Source organism: Panulirus ornatus, chromosome 4 (assembly GCF_036320965.1).
Source record: "Panulirus ornatus isolate Po-2019 chromosome 4, ASM3632096v1, whole genome shotgun sequence".
Taxonomy (NCBI): domain Eukaryota; kingdom Metazoa; phylum Arthropoda; class Malacostraca; order Decapoda; family Palinuridae; genus Panulirus; species Panulirus ornatus.
Window position 1 is genome coordinate 66,069,495 of NC_092227.1, and position 26,988 is coordinate 66,096,482.

The following is a 26,988-nucleotide window of genomic DNA, read 5'->3' on the forward strand; positions in this document are numbered from 1 at the left end:
TCCTAGCGCTACCTCAAGCACATGCAGGGGGAGGAGGTTTTTGTTTCATGTGTGGCGGGGTGGCAATGGGAATGAATAAAGGAAGACAGTATGAATTATGTACATGTTTATATATGTATATGTCTGTGTGAGTATATATATGTATACGTTGAGAAGTATAGGTATGTATATTTGTGTGTGGACAATATGTATATACATGTGTATGTGGGTGGGTTTGGCCATTCTTTCATCTGTTTCCTTGCGCTACCTCACTAACATGGGAGACAGCAACAAAGTAAGATAAATAAATAAAAATCTATCATACTTTGTCGCTGTCTCCCACGTTAGTGAGGTAGCGCAAGGAAACAGGTGAAAGAATGGCCCAACCCAGCCACATACACATATATATACATACATGCCCACACACGCATTTATACATACCTATACATTTCAACGTATACATATATATATACATACACGGACATACACATATATACACACATGTACATAATTCATACTGTCTGCCTTCATTCATTCCCATCGCCACCCCGCCACACTCCCGCGTTCGTGAGGTAGTGCAAGGAAACAGGTGAAAGAATGGCCCAACCCAGCCACATACACATACATATACATACATGCCCACACACACATTTATACATACCTATACATTTCAACGTATACATATATATACATACACAGACATACACATATATACACATGTACATAATTCATACTGTCTGCCTTCATTCATTCCCATCACCACCCCGCCACACATGAAATGGACCCCCCCCCGGAGCAAGGTAGTGCTAGGTAAAGACAACAAAGGCCACATTCGCTCACACTAAGTCTCTAGCTGTCATGTATAATGCACCGAAACCACAGCTCCCTTTCCACATCCAGGCCCCACAAAACTTTCTATGGTTTACCCCAGATGCTTCACATGCCCTGTTTCAATCTATTGACAGCACATCCACCCCGGTATACCACATCATTCCAATTCGCTCTATTCCTTGCACGCCTTTCACCCTCCTGCATGTTCAGGCCCCAATCACTTAAAATCTTTTTCACTTCATCTTTCCACCTCCAATTTGGTCTCCCACTTTTCATTCCCTCCACCTCTGACAAATATATCCTCTTTGTCAATCTTTCCTCACTCATTCTCTCCATGTGACCAAACTATTTCAAAACACTCTTCTGCTCTCTCAACCACACTCTTTTCATTACCACACATCTCTCTTAACCTTTCATTACGTACTTGATCAAACCACCTTACACCACACATTGTCCTCAAACATCTCATTTCCAACATATCCACCCTATCTGTAGCACACGCCTCACGACCATATAACATTGTTGGAACCACTATTCCTTCAAACATACCCATTTTTGCTTTCCGAGATAATGTTCTCACCTTTCACACATTCTTCAACACTCCCAGCACTTTCGCCCCCTCCCCCACGCTTTGACTAATCAGCTTCCATGATTCCATCCGCTGCCAAATCCACTCCCAGATATCTAAAACACTTCACTTCCTCCAGTTTTCTCCATTCAAACTTACCTCCCAATTAACTTTCCCTCAACCATACTATACCTAATAACCTTGCTCTTATTCACATTTACTCTCAGCTTTCTTCTTTCACACACTTTACCAAACTCAGTCACATTTCTCACATGAATCAGCCACCAGCACTGTATCATCAGCAAACAACAACTGACTCACTTCCCAAGCTCTCTCATCCACAACAGACTGCATACTTGCCCCTCTTTCCAAAGCTCTTGCATTCACCTCCCTAACAACCCCATCCATAAACAAATTAAACAACCATGGAGACATCACGCACCACTGCCGCAAACCAACATTCACTGAGAACCAATCACTTTCCTCTCTTCCTACTCATACACATGTCTTACATCCTCGATAAAAACTTTTCACTGTTTCTAACAAATTGCCTACCACACCATATACCCTTAATACCTTCCACAGAGCATCTCTATCAACTTTATCATATGCCCTCTTCAGATCCATAAATTCTACATACAAATCCATTTGTTTTTCTAAGTATTTCTCACATACATTCTTCAAAGCAAACACCTGACCCACACATCCTCTACCACTTCTGAAGCCACAATGCTCTTCCCCAAGCTGATGCTCTGTACATGCCTTCACCTTCTCAATCAATACCCTCCCATATAATTTCCCAGGAATACTCAACAAACTTATAACCCTTTAATTTGAACACTCACCATTATCCCCTTTGCCTTTGTACAATGGCACTATGCATGCATTCTGCCAATCCTAATGCACTTCACCATGTACTTATATACACTGAATATCCTTACCAACAAGTCAACAACACAGTCCCCCCTTTTTTAATAAATTCCACTGCAATACCATCCAAACCCGCTGCCTTGCCGGCTTTCATCTTCCGCAAAGCTTTCACTACCTCTTTTCTGTTTACTACATCATCCTCCCTGACTCTCACTTTGCACACCACCTCAGCCAAAACACCCTATGTCTGCCACTCTATCATCTAACACATTCAACAAACCCTCAAAATACTCACTACATCTTCTCACATCACCACTGTGTGTGTGTGTGTGTGTGTGTGTGTGTGTGTGTGTGTGTGTGTGTGTGTGTGTGTGTGTGTGCGTTTCCTGCCACTACCTCGATGATATGTGAAACAGCAATTTTGTAATATAATATAATATAATAAAGAAAAACCCACAGAGGAATAAGTCTGATGAGTATTCCTGGGAAATTATATGGGAGAGTATTCATTGAGAGGATGAAGGCATGGACAGAGCATCAGATTGGGGAAGAGCAGTGTGGTTTCAGAAGTGGTAGAGGATGTGTGGATCACATGTTTGATTTGACGAATGTACGTGAGAAATACTTAGGAAAACAGATGGATTTGTATGTAGCATTTATGGATCTGGAGAAGGCATATGATAAGGTTGATAAAGATGCTTTGTGGAAGGTGTTTAGAATATCTGGTGTGGGAGGTAAATTGCCAGAAGCAGTGAAAAGTTTTTACCAAGGATGTAAGGCATGTGTACAAGTAGGAAGAGAGGAGAGTGATTGGTTCTCTGTGAATGTCAGTTTACGGCAAAGGTGTGTGATGTCCCCCATGGTTGTTTAATTTGTTTATGGATGGGGTGGTTAGGGAGGTAAATGAAAGAGTTTTGGAGAGAGAGGAGAGTATGCAGTCTGTTGTGGATGAGAGGGCCTGAGAAGTGAGTCAGTTGCTGCCTGCTGATGATACAGTTCTGGTGGCTGGTTCGGGTGAGAAACTGCAGAGGTTAGTGACCAACTTTGGAAAAGTGTGTGAAAGGAGAAAACTGAGAGTAAATGTGAATAAGTGCAAGGTTATTTAGGTTTGGTAGGGTTGAGGGACAAGTTAATTGGGATATAAGTCTGAAGGGAGACACACACGTGCGTGCGTGCGTGTGTGTGTATGTGTGTGTGTGTGTGTGTGTGTGTGTGTGTGTGTGTGTGTGTGTGTGTGTGGCGAGAGGAATGAATGAAGGCAAGCAAGTATGAATATGTACATGTGTATATATGTACATGTCTGTGTATGTATATGTATATGTTGATATGAATATGTATGTGCATATATGGATGTTTATGTATAAACACGTGTACATGAGTGGATGGGCTACTCTTCATCTGTCTCCTGGCGCTACCTCGGTGACATTGGAAACAGCAATTAAGTATAAGTATAATAATGGATGTATGGAGTGATAAGAGAGATGAAGCAATACTAGGGAAAGGGGGTGTCGAGTTGAAGTGTGGCTGTGATGTGTGGTGGTTATTGGCAAGCCTGTTTGTGGATGATACTGTGCTGCTTCCTGTAAGAGGAGTTGCAGAAGGTTGTAAGTGTGTTTCATTATGTGTGTAAGTGTAGGCGAATTAAAGCAAATGCCAGTTAAAGTATAGTAATGGTGTTCAAAAGGAAACAGAGGGAAAGTATAAATTTTGCAAAACCATAGAGTGAAAGAAAAAAGTGCACTACACTGTGTTTTGGATGTGAAGGTAAAAAACTGTCTTGATAAGTTTGGTGAAATGAAAGATGAGATATGGGAGAGAGCATCACAGATTACAATAGTCATTGGGTCCCTTAATAGAATAATGAAGTGTATTGGTGTAAGTCTGGAAGTGAAGAGAGGATTACAAAACAGCATAGTCCTCCCAACCATGACTTATGCAGCCAAAACAGACATGGAATGAGTCACAGAGGCTGCAGAAATCAGCTATTTCAGAGGAGCACGAGGTATGACTAAATGGAATGAAGAAAGAAATGAATGGATATATGAGAGATGTGGTATGGCATGGAATGCAATGGGAATTAAATGTGGAGTAGTACAGTGGGTGAAAAGTAATAGTTTGAGATGGTTTGGGCATGTGGAAAGAATGCAAAATTGGAAGGTCACAAGGGGAGTATATAAGAGTACAATCAAAGGGGCTGGTTTGAGAGGAAGACCACCTGTGACAGGGGAAATAGAGTGGTAGAGTGCTAGAGGGAGAGAAATGGTAGAAGTATGCATAGAATAGTGTATGTGAGGGAGGAATGTTAGGACAAGTTTAATTGAGAAAGACAAACAACAGGAGGCCTCATTGGCCCACAACTGGCTTGTCTGATTAGAAAAAAAAGTTTAACTTGACAAGAAATTGTAATTCTGCTCCATAATTTCTTAAGCCATCACCAACTTCTCACAGCTGCACATCAGCATTCTACTGTCTCCATGTATATTTCAATTTCCTCAAGTAAAACGTTCAAGAGCAACATGAACTTACACCTATTACAAGCAACACACGACTTAAGCTCCACGAATATCACTGACAGATCAAGCCTCACAAACTAACAAACTTTACAGGCTTCTTACTTTTTCACAGTAATGCTGCTTCTTTAATCATGACAGAAGGATTCCCAATATCAACTTAGATGCGATGGGACTTAAGAAACTGAAAGTTATATGTTGCAGCAAAACCCTTCAACATTTAAAATAAGTATTGGGTATCATCTTAATAGAAATCAATATGTTAAAAAGAATCTCTCAGCAGCTAACAAGGTGATTAAGTATGATAAAAGTTACAACTTAACAGATGACCAATTAAATCAAAACCTATAATGGTGAAGATTACTGTGAAAATGGGCAAGAAAACTTTGTAAATATCAATACCATTAACATTAGTAAATGATACAATTAAGTCATACCCTTATTTTCTTTGCATAAAGCAAAATGTTTCCCATCTGGACTGAACTTTATACTCTTGATCAGTCGATTGAAGCGCTTACGATACAGCACACAACGGAAGTTCACATTAATGAAGTGCACCTCACCATCTGTTGGCATGGCAGGAAAAGGCAAAAAGTATTTAAACAACAATCAAAATTTATCATACAGGGTCAAATCAGCAAACAATCATCAATTCCAAAATATCATGCATTTCTACAGTTCCTCCCACTATTGAACACTGCAAAACTTCAATAATTCACAAAAAGAAATCAATATGCAATATCATATTTAATATCAGTCAGCAGATTATTACTTTAACTAATGACAAATATCTAGTCATCCAAAAACTTATGTAATGAAAATTCATATAAAATCCATTTATTTCTCAATTCACACAAGATGCTTCCCATTCTCTTCATAAGAAGCATGTGTAATTACCTATATGAACTGTAAGGGTAAGGAGTTTTACACTTGTGGGTCCTCATCTCTTGAATAATCTGTCATAAAACTGTCATAAAACTTCTTAAACTTATGTATGCTGTCTGTATTAACCATGTCTTCAGTCATCTTCTTCCACTCATCCACTACTCTTACTACCATAAAAGAACTTTTTATACCTTTCCTGGCATTCTTTCTTTTTTTTTTTTTGCTAAATTTCATGGTCCTCAGGTTTTCCTATCCCTACAACTTTCAAAATAATCATTGACTCTTCACAGTAATTACTTACTTTATTATATGGGGAAGGAGTATTACATTTGTGGAACCCCATCTTTTGAATTTTCTCTACTATCATACATCCTCTTAAACACATCTGAATTAAACAACACTCTTATGCTATAAAAGTACTCACATCTTTTTCAAGAAATTTCCTGCTTTATTTCACAGTATGTCCTCTGAGTACTCTATCCCTTCATCTCTCAAAGAACCTAGCCTGAGCCATGTACTCATTTCATCAACCAACAAAGTGGATGAACAGCTTGGTTGACTGTGGACCAACTGCCACAACCAGGATTTGAGCCTATGCCTGTGTCTGTCTAATAGTGTTGTTTTTTCATTTCTTGATTTTTCCCTTAATGAAGGATATGAAACTTATCTCCACTGAAAAGTGTGTTGTTCTCAGTTGCCCACTTAAATACTTCATTTATGTCTCTGTACCATTTGCAAAGGGCAACATGAAACTGTGGCTCATGCTCACATTAATGTCAGATATAAGAATTAAGAACAACTGGGGTGCGGGATGCAAATACAGTTCCTTGGAGTACTGAGCTATTTATTGAAGAGGCTCCTCTGATATGGGACCTTTCTTCCTTCCACAGAGATAATCTTCCCTCCTCTGAAGGAGTTTCCCTCTGATTTCTGCCTGATAATCCAACTTGTTAATCAGGCTCCCATGCATTACAGTGTCAAATGCTCTCTGGCAGTCGAGGTAAACAATCCACTCAGCATTTCCTTCTGTCCAAGACAGAGTTCACTCTCTCATGGAAATCTGAGGGATTTGCCACATATGACTTCCTTTCCCCAAAACAATGCTGTGTATCACTCAGGTGCTTTTTCTGTTTCCCTATAAAAAGTCATCCAATCACTTTCCAATTACCATTTCTAGAACCATACAGACCATACTCATTACTGAGACCAGTCGGAAGTTCAGTGCCTCTCCCCAGTCTCTTTTTCTTTCAGACAGATATGACACATGCCCTTTTCTATTCCCTTGGCACTCTGCATCTCCCCAACAACATCTTGAACAAAATCTGCACACATTATCAGCACTTGACCATGAGCCTTTTATGGGTGAAGGCCTTTTAGTATTCTGTTCATGTCTATTTTCAGTATCTCAGGGATAGTGGTGAGGATATAGCATTATCCACTACAAAAACAATTCTGAAATTCTTATTCAATTCCTCACATATCTGTAGATCATCTTCAACAGTTCTTCCCTCTAAACAACTACCCTGACTAGCAGTTCTTTAACTGACAACTGAAACTGATGACTTTATGGAAAACTTTTGGATTTTCTCCTGCCTTATCGACAACATTCTTTTCAAAGGTTCTTTATTCCTCCTTTCTTATCCTAATGAACTCATTCCTTGCTGTCTTATATCTTTCAAACACTGCCATCTATGTATTCCCTGCTGCACATCTTGAAGCTCCTTTACTCTTCGACATCTTTTACTAAACCATTTTCTTAACATTCCTTTTGCGTTGAAGGCTACAGGTTCCCACAATCCTACTCCATTATAAATTCCAAAGAAACTTTCCCCACAGAGCCCAGGCTCTTGGATACTGAACTACATTTCCTAAAACTATTTTACCATAAAAATCTTTGAAGCTCATGCAGACTCAGTTTCTTCCCATCTCTCTATTGAAAACTCATCACAACTCTCATCTCTCCTGTGACTGTTCTGTAATTCCACCTCTTGACTCAGTGAACATATTCGGTTGTACTTTAACATCCACTCTTTCTTGGAAACCCCACATCACAGAAATAGAAGTCTGCCTCTAAGAAAGTAGGTGTCCTGTTCAGATGTTGAAACTTCTTCACTTCTGAATAGTTGCTCCATTCATAAAAAGGAATGATTAGTCATTAGTCATCCTCACTTGACAGAGTTGAGTTGAAAACTGTCCAACTCATAAACTGTCCCAGGCTAACTTCCAAACTTGCCCTACACCACAATGTTGGTTCAATTCTCCTCTTCTATAGGTATTACTTTGGTTTTTGCTCCAGAGAGCTGGCTGCTTGTGTTCTCCCACCACTAGCCAGACAACACAATACTCAGCAAGCTGCTGGATCACATAATGTGTGGCCATCAGCAACTCAAGGATGGGCCATTTTGATACCCGCTTCTTTCCCTACACATGTTAACTTTGGAACTCACTACCTTCTCATGTCTTTCTCAATAACTATATGGCACACTTCAAAAGACAGGTTTTTCACTTCATATAATATTCATAAATACTTTCTCTTTAGAAGATTTTTGTAGGGAAATAATGCAAATGACAGGGAGATGTATAAAAGAAAGAGGCAGGAGGTCAAGAGAAAGGTGCAAGAGGTGAAAAAGGGGGCAAATGAGAGTCGAGGTGACAGAGTATCATTAAATTTCAGGGAGAATAAAAAGAGGTTTTGGAAGAAGGTAAATAAAGTGCGTAAGACAAGGGAACAAATGGGAACTTCAGTGGAGGGGGCTAATGGGGAGGTGATAACAAGCAGTGGTGATGTGAGAAGGAGATGGAGTGAGTATTTTGAAGGTTTGTTAAATGTGTTTGATGATAGAGTGGCAGACATAGGGTGTTTTGGTCGAGGTGGTGTGCAAAGTGAGAGGGTTAGGGAAAATGATTTGGTAGACAGAGAAGAGGTTGTAAAAGCTATGCGGAAGATGAAAGCCGCCAAGGCAGTGGGTTTGGATGGTATTGCAGTGGAATTCATTAAAAAAGGGGGTGACTGTATTGTTGACTGGTTGGTAAGATTATTTAATGTATGTATGACTCATGGTGAGGTGCCTGAGGATTGGCGGAATGCTTGCATAGTGCCACTGTACAAAGGCAAAGGGGATAAAGGTGAGTGCTCAAACTACAGAGGTATAAGTTTCTTGAATATTCCTGGGAAATTATATGGGAGGGTATTGATTGAGAGGGTGAAGGCATGTACAGAGCATCAGACTAGGGAAGAGCAGTGTGGATTCAGAAGTGGTAGAGGATGTGTGGATCAGGCGTTTCCTTCGAAGAATGTATGCGAGAAATACTTAGAAAAGCAAATGGATTTGTATCTAGCATTTATGGATCTGGAGATGGCATATGATAGAGTTGATAGAGATGCTCTGCGGAAGGTATTAAGAATATATGGTGTGGGAGGCAAGTTGTTAGAAGCAGTGAAAAGATTTTATCAAGGATGTAAGGCATGTGTACGTGTAGGAAGAGAGGAAAGTGATTGGTTCTCAGTGAATGTAGGTTTGCGGCAGGGGTGTGTGATGTCTCCATAGTTGTTTAATTTGTTTATGGATGGGGTTGTTAGGGAGGTGAATGCAAGAGTTTTGGAAAGAGGGGCACGTATGCAGTCTGTTGTGGATGAGAGAGCTTGGGAAGTGAGTCAGTTGTTGTTCACTGATGATACAGCGCTGGTGGCGGATTCATGTGAGAATCTGCAGAAGCCGGTGACTGAGTTTGGTAAAGTATGTGAAAGAAGAAAGCTGAGAGTAAATGTGGATAAGAGCAAGGTTATTAGGTACAGTAGGGTTGAGGGTCAAGTCAATTGGGAGGTAAGTTTGAATGGAAAAAACTAGAGGAAGTGAAGTGTTTTAGATATCTGGGAGTGGATTTGGCAGCGGATGGAACCATGGAAACGGAAGTGAATCATAGGGTGGGGGAGGGGACAAAAGTTCTGGGAGTGTTGGAAAATGTGTGGAAGTCAAGAACATTATCTCGGAAAGCAAAAATGGGTATGTTTGAAGGAATAGTGGTTCCAACAATGTTATATGGCTGCGAGGCATGGGCTATGGATAGAGTTGTGCGCAGGAGGGTGGATGTGATGGAAATGAGATGTTTGAGGACAACATGTGGTGTGAGGAGGTTTGATCGAGTAAGTAATAATAGGGTAAGAGACATGTGTGGTAATAAAAAGAATGTGGTTGAGAGAGCAGGAGAGGGTGTTTTGAAATGGTTTGGTCACATGGAGAGAATGAGTGAGGAAAGATTGACCAAGAGGATATATGTGTCAGAGGTGGAGGGAACGAGGAGAAGTGGGAGGCCAAATTGGAGGTGAAAAGATGGAGAGAAAAAGATTTTGAGTGATCGGGGCCTGAATATGCAGGAGGGTGAAAAGCGTGCAAGGAATAGAGTGAATTGGAACGATGTGGTATACCGGGGTCGATGTGCTGTCAATGGATTGAACCACAGCATGTGAAGCATCTGGGGTAAACCATGGAAAGTTCTGTGGGACCTGGATATGGAAAGGGAGCTGTGGTTGCGGTGCATTATTACATGACAGCTAGAGACTGAGTGTGAACGAATATGGCCTTTGTTGTCTATTCCTAGCGCTACCTCGCACACATGAGGGGAGAGGGGGTTGTTATTTCATGTGTTACGGGGTGGCGGTGGGAATGAATAAAGGCAGACAGTATGAATCATGTACATGTGTATATATGTATGTCTGTGTGTGTATATATGTATACGTTGAGATGTATAGGTATGTATATTTGCGTGTGTGGATGTGTATGTATGTTCATGTGTATGTGGGTGGGTTGGGCCATTCTTTCGTCTGTTTCCTTGCGCTACCTTGCTAACACGGTAGACAGCGACAAAGCAAAATAATAAAGAATACTTTCTCTTGTCTTTTCTTTTTCTGTGTAATAATTATCTATCTCAATCAATGCCAGGGCTTCATGAGGACTTTTGTCCGTGACTGGACCCTTCAACATAAAAAAGAAGTTTCAATGCTTGTATCTCCCTTCATGTTTTGTCCCACCTTTGCCTGGTTATTCTGGAGATGCATCTCCTGAAAAACTGTTTCCTATCAATATCACCCAGGTGATTTACAAACTTGCAGACTGTTATCACATACCCCCCTCTTTCTCTCTCTTCTTTCCTACATGTTGGACAGCTTTGTAGTCCTCAGCCTCTCATTGTAGCTCAATTCTGTTAAATCAGGTACTACCTTAACTGCTCTTCTCTGTACCCTCTCTATCAGGTCACATCACTTCTTTAGGTTTAGTGACCAAACTTGTGATGCATAATCCAGAATAATGTTACAGGAATGTCCTTGTCCATACATTTGAATGTGATTCTTTTATCTGTTAGCAAAAAATTAGCCTCTCACAATTCTCCTAATGTGTAGTCCTGATGATATATTAGGCATAATATCAACCCCAAGCTCTCTTTCACATACAGATTTCTACAACATATTTCCTACTAGGTAATAATTACAATGAAGCCTTCTTTAGCTTTGTTCCACCCTCATCACCATGCACTTACTTGGGCTGGATTTCATCACCCATTTGGAGTTTGTCCAGGTTTCCCTACAGGCTGATGCAATCTTCCACATTCTTTCTTTATCTCATGATTCTAAGACTGAGCCCTGCAGCATGCCACTTGTAGCCCCAGCCCATTTCAAGGATGCACCTCTTACCTGTGAACTTTGCTCACTCCCAATAAAGTAACCTTCTGTCCAGTGAAAGAGCCCATCCTTTATTCCTGCCTGTAGATCTAGCTTTTTAATCAACCTCTAACAATAAATAGTCAAAGGCTCTCTGTTAGTAAAAACAATCTTCTTTTTTTTAAATCTCTTTCATATCTAAGATGGAGCTCAACCTGTCATAGAAATCTAGAGGACTGGTCATGCCTGATCTTTCCCTACAACCATTTCACACCTCCCAGTTAGATAGTCTCCTTTGCAATTAGTTATTCATTTGCATTCTGATTATCTTTTCCAATGTTTTACAAACCACATCTGTTAGTGAGACTGGCCTGAAGTTCAGTGAAGTTTCCCAATCCTCTTTCTTAAATGGGGGCACAATATTTGCCCTCTTCCCCATCTGTGGAACTAAACCTTCATGTGTGGAACTATACTTTCTGTTGACTTACAGAACATTTTGAGTGGTCCAACAGGTGCCTCTGCACATTCTTTCAGTATGTATGGGGATATGTTCATGAGGACCATAGTCTTTATATAGGTCACAATGTTTTAAAAGCCTCTTTAAGTCAAACTTGTTGATCAATAATTTCAAGAATTCACTCCCTCCTAAATTAATATGCAGGCGCAACATTGTCCTCCACAGTGAAAACACTCATGAATTCATCATTCAACTCCTCACATATTTCCTCAACATTCTCATGAATTCTTCCCCGCTTATGAATTCATCATTCAACTCCTCACATATTTCCTCAACATTCTCAAGAATTCTTCCCCACTTATGAATTCATCATTCAACTCCTCCCATATTTCCTCAACATTCTCAAGAATTCTTCCCACTAAGTCCTTCAGACTGCTTAGTTGCTCTTTTATGGAGAGTTTGTTCCAAATGATCTGGTGTAAATTTTTTTCCCAAAATACTTTTTTAAATCTCTGCTTCCTCCTTATTCTACAACACTCATTCCTTGCTCTCCTGTACCTTTCATGAGCAATTATTCCATTTCATATTTTCTTCCACTGATCAAAGTGTAATAATTACCAATTATTGTATTCATTCTTTCTATCTTGAACAGATTATTCCTAAATTTTTACCCACAAGATATGCATATTAATACATCATCATCTTTAGTGAATGCAAAGTGACACATACACGATTTTCACCATACACGTGAATGTACTGATCACATCTACATACCTAGCATCAAAGACTTTATGGCAATATCATGCACAATATACAGTCTTCTGTATATTCAGCTATCATCTATGTGAATTATTATTTTCTTAGCCCATACAGAGACATGAAGGAATAACACAAGACAGTGTTTCAGGCTTTATCTACCTATCATTCTAAATTTCTAATTGCACAGTAAGCCCAAAATAGGAGTACAAGCTTCCTTTGCATGAAACAAAATCAGAGATAATTTATTTTTCTGCATTAAAAATTCAATGCATACAAGGTGAAGTTCCCACATGAACAGCTGAGCCTGAACATTATGAGCATCAAACATTTCTTATTATGGGTAACAAAATGAATCATGGGATTGAGTGTTTAACCACAAACTGACTCTAACAGTCTCCAGCTATCATTAGAATGATAGTCAAGTATTTCAAAATCACCTTAACTTGAAAGGATATTTCACAAATCAGAATATTCCCTTACTGCTCAGCAAGGAGAGGCACACAGCATATGAGTGGTTCTGCTCATATGACCAAAGTGCTCATACAGTGCTGCTTACAAAGCCTGATTCACAACTAGGGTACACAAAAATGAAACATGACAGACAAGTGCAGGTCAGCCACCATGCAGTCTTTAAAATGAAAAAAATGAGCTGATCTTCAAATCATTTGCCATAACCAACCCTTCCATTCAGATCTCCTTGCACCATACTAAAATACCTATCCAAATCTCGCTATATCTCTGATGCCCTTCCCTCTCGGTATTCCCACTAAGGTGATGGCCACAGCAAAAAAGTCTCCACTTGTGCCAGTCCTTACACGCCTCTCTCACATTCACCATTCAATGCATTCTTCCACCATTTCTCTCCCTTCAGGACTCTTTCCTTCTATTTCCCCATGTCTCAGATGGTTCTCCTCTCACCCCAATCCATTTAATCACACAATCATAAACCCTTCTTATAAACTACCCATCTTGCATTCTTTCCACATGCCTGAACAACCTCTAGCACTCCACAATTCATTCCCTTTACATTCACCTCCATACCAAATCTCTCATGCAACCCATCATTTCTTTCTTCATTCCAATTGGTCATACCACATGCTCCTCTCACAGAACTCATTTCCATGGCCAAGATTATTGACCTCTGTGACTCATTCAATTTTTATGTTTCAGCTGCATAGGTCAGGGTCAGTAGGACTATGCCATCACAATCTTTTTTTCACCTCCATACTTACACCTCTACGCTTCACTATTATATTAAGGGACCAAGTGACTCTTGTACACCATGCTGTTCTCTCCCTTATCTCTCCTTCCATATCACCAAGCTTACCCATAATAGCTCTCAAATACTTAAATTCAGTCATCTCTTTCAGTCCTTCTCCTTCATCTGAAATACAGTTTAGTACAATTTCCTCACTCCCTCTATAAGACTTTGCAAAATCTGTACTTTCTGTTTCCAGTCAAACACAAAAAATTTTTTTTCTTCTAAAAGGCTCCAGTTATGGACAAAAGTCCACATCAATACCAGGCCTTATTTGCAATATAAAAGAGAATTATGAAAGGGAAAATGAAGAGACAAGGGAAAGTATCCAAAAATTTGGGAAGAAATGAAAAACCTGTCTTTTCAAATATGCACCATCCTCATTGAGAAAGACATGAGAATGTAGAGTTCCAAAGTTTCAACGTGTTGGGAAAGAAGCAGTTATCAAAACAGCCCAACTCTGAGTTGCCAGTGGCCACACCGTAATCATCTGACACAGCAGCTAGCTGAATATTGCGCGGTCTAGCTAACGGTGAGGGCACAAGCAGCCAGCTCTTGGAAACAAAAACCATAATAATACCTATAAAAGAAGGAAAGTGAACCAACTTGGTAGCGTAGGGCAAGAGGGTCAAGTCTGGAAGTTAGCCTGGGAGAGATTATAAGTTAGACTGCTTTTAAAAACTGTCAGGTAAGGATGCTGAGCTAGAACCACCCCAGATGTGAGAGCAGTACTCCATAAAAGAATGAATCAATCCTTAGTATAAATGGAGCAACTGTTCAGAAACAAAAAGATTCAACATTCAAACAGGAAACCCACTTTCTTGAAGACAAATTCAGCTATTCCCATAATGTGGGGTTTCCTCGGAGTGGATATTAAAGTGCAACCAAGTTTGTTCATTGAGTCAAGAGGTGGAATTACAGAATCATCAAAGGAGAAACGAGAGTTGTGAGTCTTTGATAGAGAATTGGGTAGAAACTGGGACTTGGAGGCATTAAACTTAACTAGATTTCACTTATCCCACTGAGATATACTGTCCAGGAATAAGATTACTGAGGAGGCTAAGTCAAGAAGAGATGTAAATCACGTGAGATAAGAAGGAGCAGAAACGAGGGATGGGGATGAATGCAGTGTTGAGTCATCAGCATATAAACGCACTTGATCATCTGTGGAGAGAAAATCGTTAAAAAAAGGAGAAAAAGCACAAGGGACTGGACAGAACCTGAGGGACACAACTGTAGATGGAGAAAAGGGAGGAGGTCGATCCATCAACAACCAGAGAGACAGATCAGTTGGAGAGGAGACTAGATATGAAGGAGCAAAGTGAGGGAGGGAAGCCATCAGAGAGGAGCTTAGAGATGAGACCCTGATATCACATCCTGTCAAAAGCTTTGGATATGTTAAGGGCAACTACACATGACTCCTCATAATTTTTCAGGGATGATGACCAAATATTAGTAAAACAGGAAAGAATATAACCAGTGGATCTCACCTGAATCCAAAATGGTGACCAGGGAAAAGACTGATTTTCAAGGTGTCTAAGGATATGGGAGTGGAGAAGGATTTCAAAGACTCTGGAAATGGTAAATGTCATAACAATAGGATGATAGTCAGAGGGGTCAGAATGGTCACCCTTCTTAGGGATGGGATGTATCAATGCATGCTTCTAAGAAGGAAAAGTTTTGGTTTTTAAACAAAAATGGAACAGACAAGCAAGCACAGGTGCAAGGTCAGAGGCACACTCATTCAGTACACAGGGATGGATGCCATCAGGACCAGCCTTGCTTGAGTCCTGAGAGAGAAGTGCTTTTCAGACAGTCCTAGAAGAGATTATGGGGAAGGGCATAAGAACAGTAAGAGGAGTATGTGGGGGTGAAGAAATGTTAGAGTCATCCAAAGTGGAGTCAGAGGAGAAACAGGAACCAAAGAGAATTGCTTTGTTTACGGCACAGACAGTTATAGTACTGTCAGAACAGAAAAGTGAAGAAAAGGTACAGCAACAAAAATCTGTTAGAGATTCCCTTGGATAAAGACCAGAAAGATATATGTGGATTACAAGGAGAGGCTATCACACTTTCTCAGGATAAAGGAATGCTTTATCTCATGAATAACATGCTTGCAGTGATTACGGGCAAAGATAAATGCTGAAAGGGAGACAGAGGAAGGAGAGTTTCTCCAAGCCCAATATGCCTGATCCCTTGCCTGAATGGCCTCAGAGAAGGATTGGTTGAACCATGGATAGGATGAAGTTTACTTGGAGAAAGAGGGTATAAATGCTCCCATTCCTGCAAGAATAACTCTTGCTATATGTTTGGCAAAGACAGAAGCATCACTAAACAAGGGACAGTAATTTACAAAAGCAAAGTCACAAAAGAAGTTACATAAGTTATTCCAGTCAGCTTTGTTAAGGTGCCGGTATCTATGCTTAGAAAGGGCTAATGGAGAGGGAGGTGCCATTAGAACAGATACATTTATGAGAGTGTAATCAGATGAACAAATTGGGAGCAAGATCGTACAGTTGCAGCAGGTTGGACTAGAGGTAAAAACCGGATTCAGAATATCAGGAGAGTGGTCATAGCGGTCAGGAATATGGATGGGGTGGGAGATAATCATTAAGAACAGAGAATGTGAAGGCTTCAATCCCTCAACCAGCCATATGGGAGGAATTTAACCATTCTCAATGGTGAACGATGAAATCTCCGAAGTAGAAGATCTCAGCTTGCAGGTGAGGTGATGTCAAAGTCTCACAGCAGGAGTTACAATAGTTGAAGAAAAATGAAATTTGTAGAAATTGGAGAGCGACAGGTGAAAGACAGGAAATGTGTTGGGAGACAGACCTTGAGCCACAAAACATCAATGTTTGGGGACTCAAGGTCCTTGAGGCATGCAAAAGGTGTGTAGATGTTGGAATAAGCACAAACACACTAATGAACTGGAATCATGAGTGGAGATCTCAGTCAGATCATATGAAGAAAGGGACATGACTGTGTCTTAGGGATAAGTAAGATATTAGGAGAGGTACTAGACAAATGGTGTTCAACAGAAGAGAGGTTAGTAGGGAAACCACAAATGTTGGTAAAGTGAATAGAAAAAGAGGAAGGTCTACCAGAGAGGGAAAAGTCATGGGAGAGGCCAGTACTACTACTGACAAAGTCCTTCCTCTCACTGGCAATAGAGTCAAGCAGAAACTCAGACTTTCTTTATTCCTGTGACATTTCCAAAATCTGAACTTTTTAGTTGACAATTACTCTACTTATACTACTTTTCTGGGTATTTTCTTGGGGACAGGGGAGAAAGAATACTTCCCATGTATTCCCGTGAGTCGTAGAAATTGACTAAAGGGGGCGGGAGTGGGGGGCTGGAACCCAAACCACACACACACACACACACATCCCATATTTGTGTCTGAAAGGGGAAACAGAAGAAGGAGTCATGTGGGGAGTACTCATCCTCCTCGAAGGCTCAAATTGGGATGTCTAAATGATGTGTGTAGGTGTAACCAAGATGAGAAAAAAGGAGAGATAGGTAGTATGTTTGAGGAAAGGAACCTGGATGTTTTGGCTCTGAGTGAAACGAAGCTCAGGGGTAAAGGGAAAGAGTGGTTTGGGAATGTCTTGGGAGTAAAGTCAAGGGTTGGTGAGAGGACACGAGCAAAGAATAGAGTAGCACTACTACTGAAGCAGGAGTTGTGGGAGTATGTGAAAGAGTGTAAAAAAGTAAACTCTAGATTGATATGGGTAAAACTGAAAGGGGAAGAAGAGAGATGGGTGATCATTGGTGTTTATGCACCTGGTCATGAGAAGAAAAATCATGAGAGGCAAGTGTTTTGAGAGCAAATGAGTGAGTGTGTTAGCAGCTTTGATGCACAAGACCAGGTTATATTGATGGATGATTTGAATGCAAAGGTGAGTAATGTGGCAGTTGAAGGTAAAATTGGTGTACATGGGATGTTCAATGTTGTAAATAGAAATGGTGAAGAGCTTGTGGATTTGTGTGCTGGAAAAGGTCTGGAGATTGGGAAGACCTGGTTTAAAAAGAGAGATATACATAAGCATACATATGTGAATACGAGAGATGGCCAGAGGGCATTATTGGATTACATGTTAATTGATAGGCAAGCAAAGGAGAGACATTTGGATGTTAATGTGCTGAGAAGGGCAGCTGGAGGGATGTCTGATCACTATCTTGTGGAGGTGAAGGTGAAGATTTGTAGTCTTCAGAAAAGAGAGAATGTTGGGGAGAAGAGATTGGTGGGAGTTAGTGAGCTTGGAAAGGAGACTTGTGTGACGAAGTACCAGGAAGATTTAAAGCAGAATGGAAAAAGGTGAAAGCAAATGATGGAAGGGGAGGGTGGAGGAATAGGATGTATTTAGGGAAGCAGTGATGGCTTTCGCAAAAGATGCCTGTGGCATGAGAAAGGTGGGAGATGGGCAGATTACAAAGGGTAGAGAATGGTGGGATGAAGAAGTAAGATTGTTAGTGAAAGAGAAGAGAGAGGCAATTGGACAATTTTTGCAGGGAAGTAGTACAAATGACTGAGAGATGTATAAAAAGAAAGTGGCAGGAGGTCAAGAGAAAGATGCAAGATGTGAAAAAGAGGGCAAATGAGAGTTGGGGTGAGAAAGCATCATTAAATTTTAGGGAGAATAAAAAGATGTTTTGGAAGGAGGTAAATAAAGTGCACAAGACAAGAGAACAAATGGGAACATCAGTGAAGGGGGCAAATGGGAACAAATGGGAAATGGGAATAACAAGTAGTGATGAAGTAAGAAGGAGATGAAGTGAATATTTTGAAGGTTTGTTGAATGTGTCTGATGATACATTGGCAGTTATAGGGTGTTTTGGTTGGGGTGGTGTGCGAAGTGAGAGGGGTCAGGGAGAATGGTTTGGTGAACAGAGAAGAGGTAGGGAAAGCTTTGCGGAAGATGAAAGCCAGCAAGGCGGTGGGTTTGGATGGTGCTGCAGTGGAATTTATAATAAAAAGGGGGTAAATGCGTTGTTGATTGGTTGGTGAGGATAATCAATGTATGTATGGTTCGTGGTGAACTGCCTGAGGATTGGCATAATGCATGCATAGTGCCACTGTACAAGGGCAAAGGGGATAAAGATGAGTGTTCAAATGTGTGGACCAGGTGTTTGCTTTGAAGAATGTATGTGAGAAATACTTAGAAATACAGATGGATTTGTATGTAGCATTTATAGATCTGAAGAAGGCATATGATAGGGTGGATAGAGATGCTTTGTGGAAGGATTTAAGAGCACATGGTGAGGGAGGTAAGATGCTAGAAGAAGTGAAAAGTTTTTTACCAAGGATGTAAGGCATGTGTACGAGTAGGAAGAGAGGAAAGTGACTGGTTCCCAGTGAATGTCGATTTGCGGCAGGGATGGATGATGTCTCTATGGCTGTTTTATTTGTTTATGGATGGGGGTGGTTAGGGAGGTGAATGCAAGAGTTTTGGAGAGAGGGGCAAGTATACAGTCTGTTGTGGATGAGAGGGCTTGGTTAAAGAGTCAGTTATTGTTGGCTGGTGATACAGCATTGGTGGCTACTTCGTGATAAACTGCAGAAGTAGGTGACTGAGCTTAGGTAAAGTGTGTGAAAGAAGGAAGCTGAAAGTAAATGTGAATAAGAGCAAGGTTATCAAGATCAGTAGGGTTGAGGGACAAGTCAACTGGGAGGTAAGTTTGAATGGAGAAAAAATGAAGGTGAAGTGTTTTAGATATCTGGGAGTAGATTTGGCAGCTGATGGAACCATGGAAGCGGAAGTGAGTCACAGGGTGGGGGAGAGAGCAAAAGTTCTGGAAGCATTGAAAAACATGTGGAAGGTGAGAACATTATCTCGGAAAGCAAAAATGGGTATGTTTGGAGGAATAGTGGCTCCAAGAATGTTATATGGTTGCGAGGCATGGGCTATAGATAGGGTTGTGTGGAGGAGGGTGGATGTGCTGGAAATGAAATGTTTTGGGACAATATGTGGTGTGAGATGGTTTGATTGATCAAGTAATGAAAGGGTAAGAAAAATGTGTGGTAATAAAAAGAGTATGGTTGAGAGAGCAGAAGAGGGCGTGATGAAATGGTTTGGACACACGGAAAGAATGAGTGAGGAAATACTGACAATGAGGATATAATGTGTCAGAAGGGGAGGGAACAAGGAGAAGTGGGAGACCAAATTGGAGGTGGAAGGATGGAGTGAAAAAGATTATGAGCGAACGGGGCCTGAACATACAGGAGGGTGAAAGGCGTGCAAGGATTAGAGTGAATTGGAACAATGTGGTATACCAGGGTCAACATGCTGTCAATGAATTGAACCAGGGAATGTGAAACATCTGAGTTAAACCATGGAAAGATCTGTAGGGCCTGGATTTGGAAAGGAAGCTGTGGTTTTGGTGCATTACACATGACAGATAAAGACTGAGTTTGAACGAATGTGGCCTTTTTTGTCTTTTCCTGGTGCTGCATCGGGTGTGTGTGTGTGTGTGTGTGTGAGATGATGATGATGATGATGATGATGATGATGATGATGATGATGATATTCCATGATTAGCGAAGTGACAACAGGAATGGATGAAGGCAGCAAGTATGGATATGTACATGTGTATATATGCATATGTCTGAGTATGTATATGTATGTATATGTTGAAATTTATACGTATATATATGTGCATGTGTGGGCACTTATGTATATACATGTGTATGTGGGTGGGCTGGGCCATTCCTCATCTGTTTCCTTGCACTACATCGCTAACGTGGGAGACAGCAGTAAGGTTTATTGATAATAACAATAAAAAAATACAGAAAATGATATATAGTAGTATTACTCTGTAAGAGTAAAAATATTTTTGGATTTCTTTTCTCACTTTGGGAGTGATATTTCAGAAGGATTACACAACAAGAGGGTAAATAGTGACTTGCCCTCAGCCAGTAGCCTGTTATGGGTGAGGCACTAAATGCTACGAAGCAGCAATGGAATTCTTTAGTTATGGACACTCTGTTGTCGTGGTCACCCCTTTGAGGGAGTTCCAACTGGAACAGGCGTTAGGGATACTGTTAGACAGCATGGCTCAGAAGAAAAAAATATTTACAGAACACTGAGAAGTCTGGAAACGAGGAGCAAAGTAAATGTTGCTCCAGCATGAATATGATCACAAAAAAGAACTGTCAATGAAAGAGGTAATCTACCTAACCAGCAGTAGTGCTTCTATGGATCAGAAAGACAACTGGTCAAGAAATTTTTCTTTACAGAATAATAGTGAGCTCTAGGAATTTTTTCATCTTTGCTCCTTTCATTCTCAATTTTGTTTTTCCTCAGAAGTAGCTCCACAAGGAAAAGATCTTGTTGCAAATTACTGAGGCTGCATTAAAAATCATGAAAAATAAGAACTATTAATTTCAATGGATAGTAAAATATTTTCAATCTTATAATCCCCTTACAAACTAGGATAGCATATCATTTTCATCTACACTACAAAGCAGCTATCATACCTTCATCTGCAGCAATAAGTATAACTCCACTGGGAGAAAGGGCCAATGAAGTGTAGTTGAAATGAGCTTCTATGGGCAATGTGTGAGCCTTGTTTCTGCGAAGGTCATACAAAGTTATTTTGTTGCCAACAGGACAAATGACTGTATTTCCATCTTGAGAGAAAATTATATCACCACGCCTATACACAGTTCCCATGAGATTTGAAAACTGAAAAAGGAAAAGTAAGAAATCATTACTGAAAGTTAAAATATTACAATACAATTCTAAGTTCTTTTAACTTACTACAACCCACAATTAACATAAGCTGATCTGTGCCTTAAATGAATTATCATCATGGACTGCTCTATGCTTCATCTGAAGTTTAATGGTTCCTGTCCTCAGTGGTGACATCCATAGATGTTAAAAGCAACCTAATGACAGCTAGAAAATATCACACATCACAGTGTAATTATGTTATTATGATGGGAAGCCAAATTTACACAACAGTTGCTGCAATTCTTATAAAAGAAACATTTAGTTTCCAATCAGTCCTTCATAAAGGTTTTCTTTCTGATCACTCAGTAAATAAAGTGCAAATGATGGGTAAATACATAACTAATAAATCCAAGGTAATACTGAAAAAACATAAAATGTATAATGTGTTCAGGTGAACTAAGATTGTTATCAGACTTGGCAGAAAGAATATTATACATGGGGATAGGGAAGAAAGAATACTTCCCATGAATTCCCTGCATGTCATAAAAGGTATCTAAAGGGAGGCATAATTCCAGGGGATAGGGTAAGTAGTCCCAACTTAAGAAGTGATTAAAGAAAGCAAAATCAAAGTAGATGGAAACCCTTCCTTGTATTTCTAAATGCTGAAAAAAGAGGGAGTAAACCAAGGAGAGCTTATCCTCAAACTTTCAAGTTGGGGTGTCTAATTGTGTGTGGATGTAACCATGTTGAAAGGGGAGAGATTGGTAATAGGTTTAAGGAAAAGAATCTAGATGCTCTAGCTCTGAAGAAAACAAGGATATCTGGAAAAGGGAACAAAGGTTTGGGAATGTGATTCAGGTAAATTCAGGGATCAGTGTGAGGAGGAGTTGTGGAAATGTGAGAGAGTGAAAGGGAGTAATCTTTAGACTAATGTGGGTATAAATGAGTCAGTTACAAGAGGTGGGTGATTACCTGTGCTTATGCACTTGGAAATGAGAGGACTAAAGACGAAAGAAGCTGAGTGAATGTGTCAGCAGTTTTGATGCAAGGGATCAAGTATTTGTGATGAGTGATCTGATTGCAAGAGTAGGTAATGTGCCAGTTGAGGGTGAAAAAGGGGACATGGGGTCTTCAGTAAGATGAATAAAAATAGCAACCAGCTTGTGGAGTTGTATGATGAAAAGGGACCGTTGATTGGGAATACCTGGTTTAAAAAGAGAGACATACATAAGTATACCTGGGTGAATAGGAAAGGTGATAAACAAGCATTACTGGATTACATACTAAATGACAGGCATGCAAAAGAGTGACTCTTGGATGTGGATGTGCTGAGAGGGGCAGCTGATGGGATGTCTCATCATTTCTTGGTGGAGGAAAAAGTAAAGGTTTGTTGAGGTTTTAGGAAAAATGGAAATGATATTGGTGGAAAGAGGGGTTGTGAAAGTGAGCGAGCCTGGAAATGAAGCTTCTGACAAGAGATACCAGGAGAAATTGAGTGAAGAATGGCAAAATATCAGCATTTCCATACCAATGAGGATAAAAGTTGTTGCTACAGCAGAAGAGGTTCAATCATTGGGAAAAGTTGAACTTCAGTGCCTCAAAGGGATACTTTAGATGTCTGGAGTAACCAAAGTCTCACCCCATCTTATCATGGTGAATTCGTTAGTACTTCCTTAGCAGGGGAACTGAAAGGTGGAAGTGGTGCACAACTCCAGCAGGAACATGGTTTTTAAACACTTGGAGTACAGAGTTTTAGTTTTCAAACAATCTCAATGCCTTTGCCTCTGGATAACACAGAGCTGGAGTTGCCCTTTCCCAGTGGCCTGTCAAGGGTGAGGTACTGAAGGCTCAAAAATGGCATTGAGGTCCCCCAGTTATGCTGACAGTAAAAGGAAAGACTGACTGATGGTGATGGCTCTGAATGTTGATGGGTTCACTCGGGAGAGTAAATGAAGGGAGCTAGCCAAGAGATTTAAGATATACTTTCGATGCAAGTTATGGAACGGCATGGAAGGAATGTTATGGACAATAATGAATTAAAATCATCAGAAAAACGGAAAAGAAGGATAAGCAATTGTGCTATCATCGAGAGTATGGGAAGGTGTTACAGGGAATGGATGAAACAGATCAAGAACAGTGTGGGTGAAGGAAAAGGCTGGAACTGTGAGGTATGCTTAGGTATAAGTGTCTGTGTGTATGAAGACTGTGCAAGGTAAGGGTGAAATGAAAAGTTTCTGGATAAATTTGATTAACTTTTATGGATGGGGTGGTTAGGGAGGTGAATACAAGAGTTTTGAAGAGAGGGGCAAGAATGCAATCTGTTAGGGATGAGAGGGCCTGGGCAGTAAGTCAGTTGTTGTTAACCAATGATACAGCTCTAGTGGTTGAAGAGTGAGAAACTGCAGAAGTTGGTGACTGAGTTTGGAAAAGTGTGCGAAAGGAGAAAGTTGAGAGTAAGGTTATAAGGTTCAGTAGGGTTGAGGAACAAGTTATTTGGGATATAAGTTTGAAAAGAGAAAAACTGGAGGAAGTGAAGTGTTTTAGATATCTGGGAGAGGATTTAGCTGCAGATGGAACCATGGAAGCGGAAGTGAGTCACAAGGTGGGGCTGGGGGCGAGGGTTCAGAGAGCAATGAAGAATGTGTGAATGGAGAAAACATTATTTCGTACAGCAAAAATGGATATGTTTGCAGAAATGGTAGTTCCAACAATGTTATATGGTTGCAAGGCATGGGCTATAGATAGGGTTATACGGAGGAGGGTGGATGTGTTAGAAATGAAATGTTTGAGGACAATATGTGGTGTGAGGTGGTTTGATCAAGCAAGCAATGAAAGGGTAAGAGAGATGTAAGTAATAAAAAGTGTGTGGTTGAGAGAGCAGAAGAGGGTGTTTTGAAATGGTTTGGTCACATGGAGAGAATGAGTGAGGAAAGATTGATCAAGAGGATATGTGTCAGAGGTGGAGGGAACGAGGAGAAGTGGGAGACCAAATTGGAGGTGGAAAGATGGAGTGAAAAAGATACTTGCTCCCTTTATTCATTTCCGTCACAAATTTTTATTAGAAAAACATATCTAACATTAATGTTTATGTACTTATACTACTGTATTTCTTTCAAGAATTTCATTACGAGCAACCATCTATATTTCTTATCATATCTAGGAAAAAATACCTTGCATTACACAAACCTTGTATGAGAACTTCATGCTGCTGCACTAATATAAATACCACATAAGAATCTGAGTTCCTGTATTCAGAATCTTTCTTCTTTTCTTGATATATGTCTTGATAAGCCCATCTGCTTTACTCACTCTGTAGAGCATAAAAGAAAAAATGCCAATTAATGCACATCCCTGCCATGTGACATCGTAAACACTAACTTTTTTCTGAAAACTATAATGTTTACATAAATATCTTGTCAAAATAACTGTTCAATCTTAATCTTCTTTGATGCAACAAGTAACAGCACTAAACTTAGTGAAGTATTTTTAGGATATATGGTTATTCAAAGGATTTCTCCATTCTTAAATTTGAAAGCCCTTCCTCTGAATCCAAAAACTTGGTTCACACATTTTACTACCATGCACTGTTTGCATAGCTTTCAGTTACCAGAGATTATTACACCCATCTTTTTCCTCATATATCTTTTGTAGTTCAACAGAATTCACTCTGTAACTTGCCTTCTCATTTTACATAACTTTTAAATCATTTGTCTATGTTAGTATGAAGCCTCATCTATTCAATTTCTGTGCTAAATCTATTTTCCAGTTTAATATTACCTGCCAATTTCAATGTCTTACAATGCATTCCATTATCAACTTCATTCATATATAAGAGAAACAGAAGATGCCCCAAGGCCAATCCCTGAGGAACATCACTTGTTACATCATACCAATCTGATGTCTGAAAATGGCAACTCCCTCACCCCGTGTGTGCGTGAGGTAGCACCAGGAAAAGACAACAAAGGCCACATTCGTTCACACTCAGTCTCTACCTGTCATGTGCAATGCATCGAAAACACAGCTCCCTTTCCACATCCAGGCCCCACAAATCTTTCCATGGTTTACCCCAGACACTTCACATGCCCTGGTTCAATCCATTGATAGTACATCGACCCCATTATACCACATCCTTCCAATTCACTCTATTCCTTGCAAACCTTTTACCCTCCTGTATGCTCAGGCCCCAATCGCTCAATGTCTTTTTCACTTCATCCTTCCACCTCCAATTTGGTCTCCCACTTCTCCTTGTTCACTCCACCTCTGACACATAGATCCTCTCAGTCAATCTTTCCTCTCTCATTCTCTCCATGTGACCAAACCATTTCAAAACACCCTCTTCTGCTCTCTCAACCACACTCTTTTTCTTAAAACACATATCTCTTACCCTTTCATTATTTACTCAATCAAACCACCGCACACCACATATTGTCCTTAAACCCCTCATTTCCACCACGTCCACCCTCCTCCACACAACCCTATTTACAGCCCATGCCTCACAACCATATAACATTGTTGGGACCACTATTCCTTCAAACATACATATTTCTGCACTCCAAGATAACATTCTCGCCTTCCACACATTCTTCAACGCTCCCAGAACCTTTGCCCCCTCCCCCTCCCTGAGACTCACTTTCGCTTCCATGGTTCCATCCACTGCCAGATCCACTCCCAGATATATAAAACACTTCACTTCCTCCAGTTTTTCTCCATTCAAACTTACCTCCCAATTTACTCGTCCCTCAACCCTACTGGACCTAATAACCTTGCTCTTATTCACATTTACTCTCAGATTTCTTCTTTCATACACTTTACCAAACTCAGTCACCAACTTCTGCAGTCTCTCACCTGAATCAGCCACCAGTGCTGTATTATCAGTGAACAACAACTGACACTTCCCAAGCCCTCTCTCATCCACAACAGACTATATACTTGCTTCTCTCTCCAAAACTCTTGCATTCACCTCCCTAACAACCTCATCCATAAATTAATCAAACAACCATGGAGACATCACGCACCCATGGCGCAAACCAACATTCACTGGGAACCAATCACTTTCCTCTCTTCCTTCTTGTACAAATGCCTTACATCCTTGATAAAAACTTTTCACAACTTTCAGCAACTTACCTCCCACACCATATACTCTTAATACCTTCCACAGAGCAACTCTATCATATGCCTTCTCCAGATCCATAAATGCTACATACAAATCCATTTGTTTTTCTAAGTATTTCTCATACATTCTTCAGAGCATACACCTGATCCACACATCCTCTACCACTTCTGAAATCACACTGCTCTTCCCCAATCTGGTGCTCTGTACATGCCTTCACCCTCTCAATCAATCCCCTCCCATATAATTTCCCAGGAATACTCAACAAACTTATACCTCTGCAATTTGACACTCACCTTTATCCCCTTTGCCTTTGTACAATGGCACTATGCATGCATTCCACCAACCTAAGGCACTTCACTGTGAACCATACATACTTTGAATATTCTCACCAACCAATCAACAACACAGTCACTCCCTTTATTAAT

General features: G+C 40.3%; 1 protein-coding gene across 1 annotated transcript in view; it reads right to left on the reverse strand.

The window, feature by feature from the left end:
* LOC139764815 (periodic tryptophan protein 2 homolog) overlaps nucleotides 1-26,988 on the reverse strand; it is a 171,866-nt gene that overhangs the window by 143,124 nt on the left and 1,754 nt on the right. The window contains exons 2-4 of the mRNA XM_071691767.1: nucleotides 24,637-24,760; nucleotides 21,255-21,462; nucleotides 5,196-5,324 (exon numbers count right to left, since the gene is read on the reverse strand). Coding sequence (XP_071547868.1) covers nucleotides 5,196-5,324; nucleotides 21,255-21,462; nucleotides 24,637-24,654 — 355 coding nt within the window. The 5' untranslated portion in view covers nucleotides 24,655-24,760. The remainder of the gene's footprint in view (nucleotides 1-5,195; nucleotides 5,325-21,254; nucleotides 21,463-24,636; nucleotides 24,761-26,988) is intronic.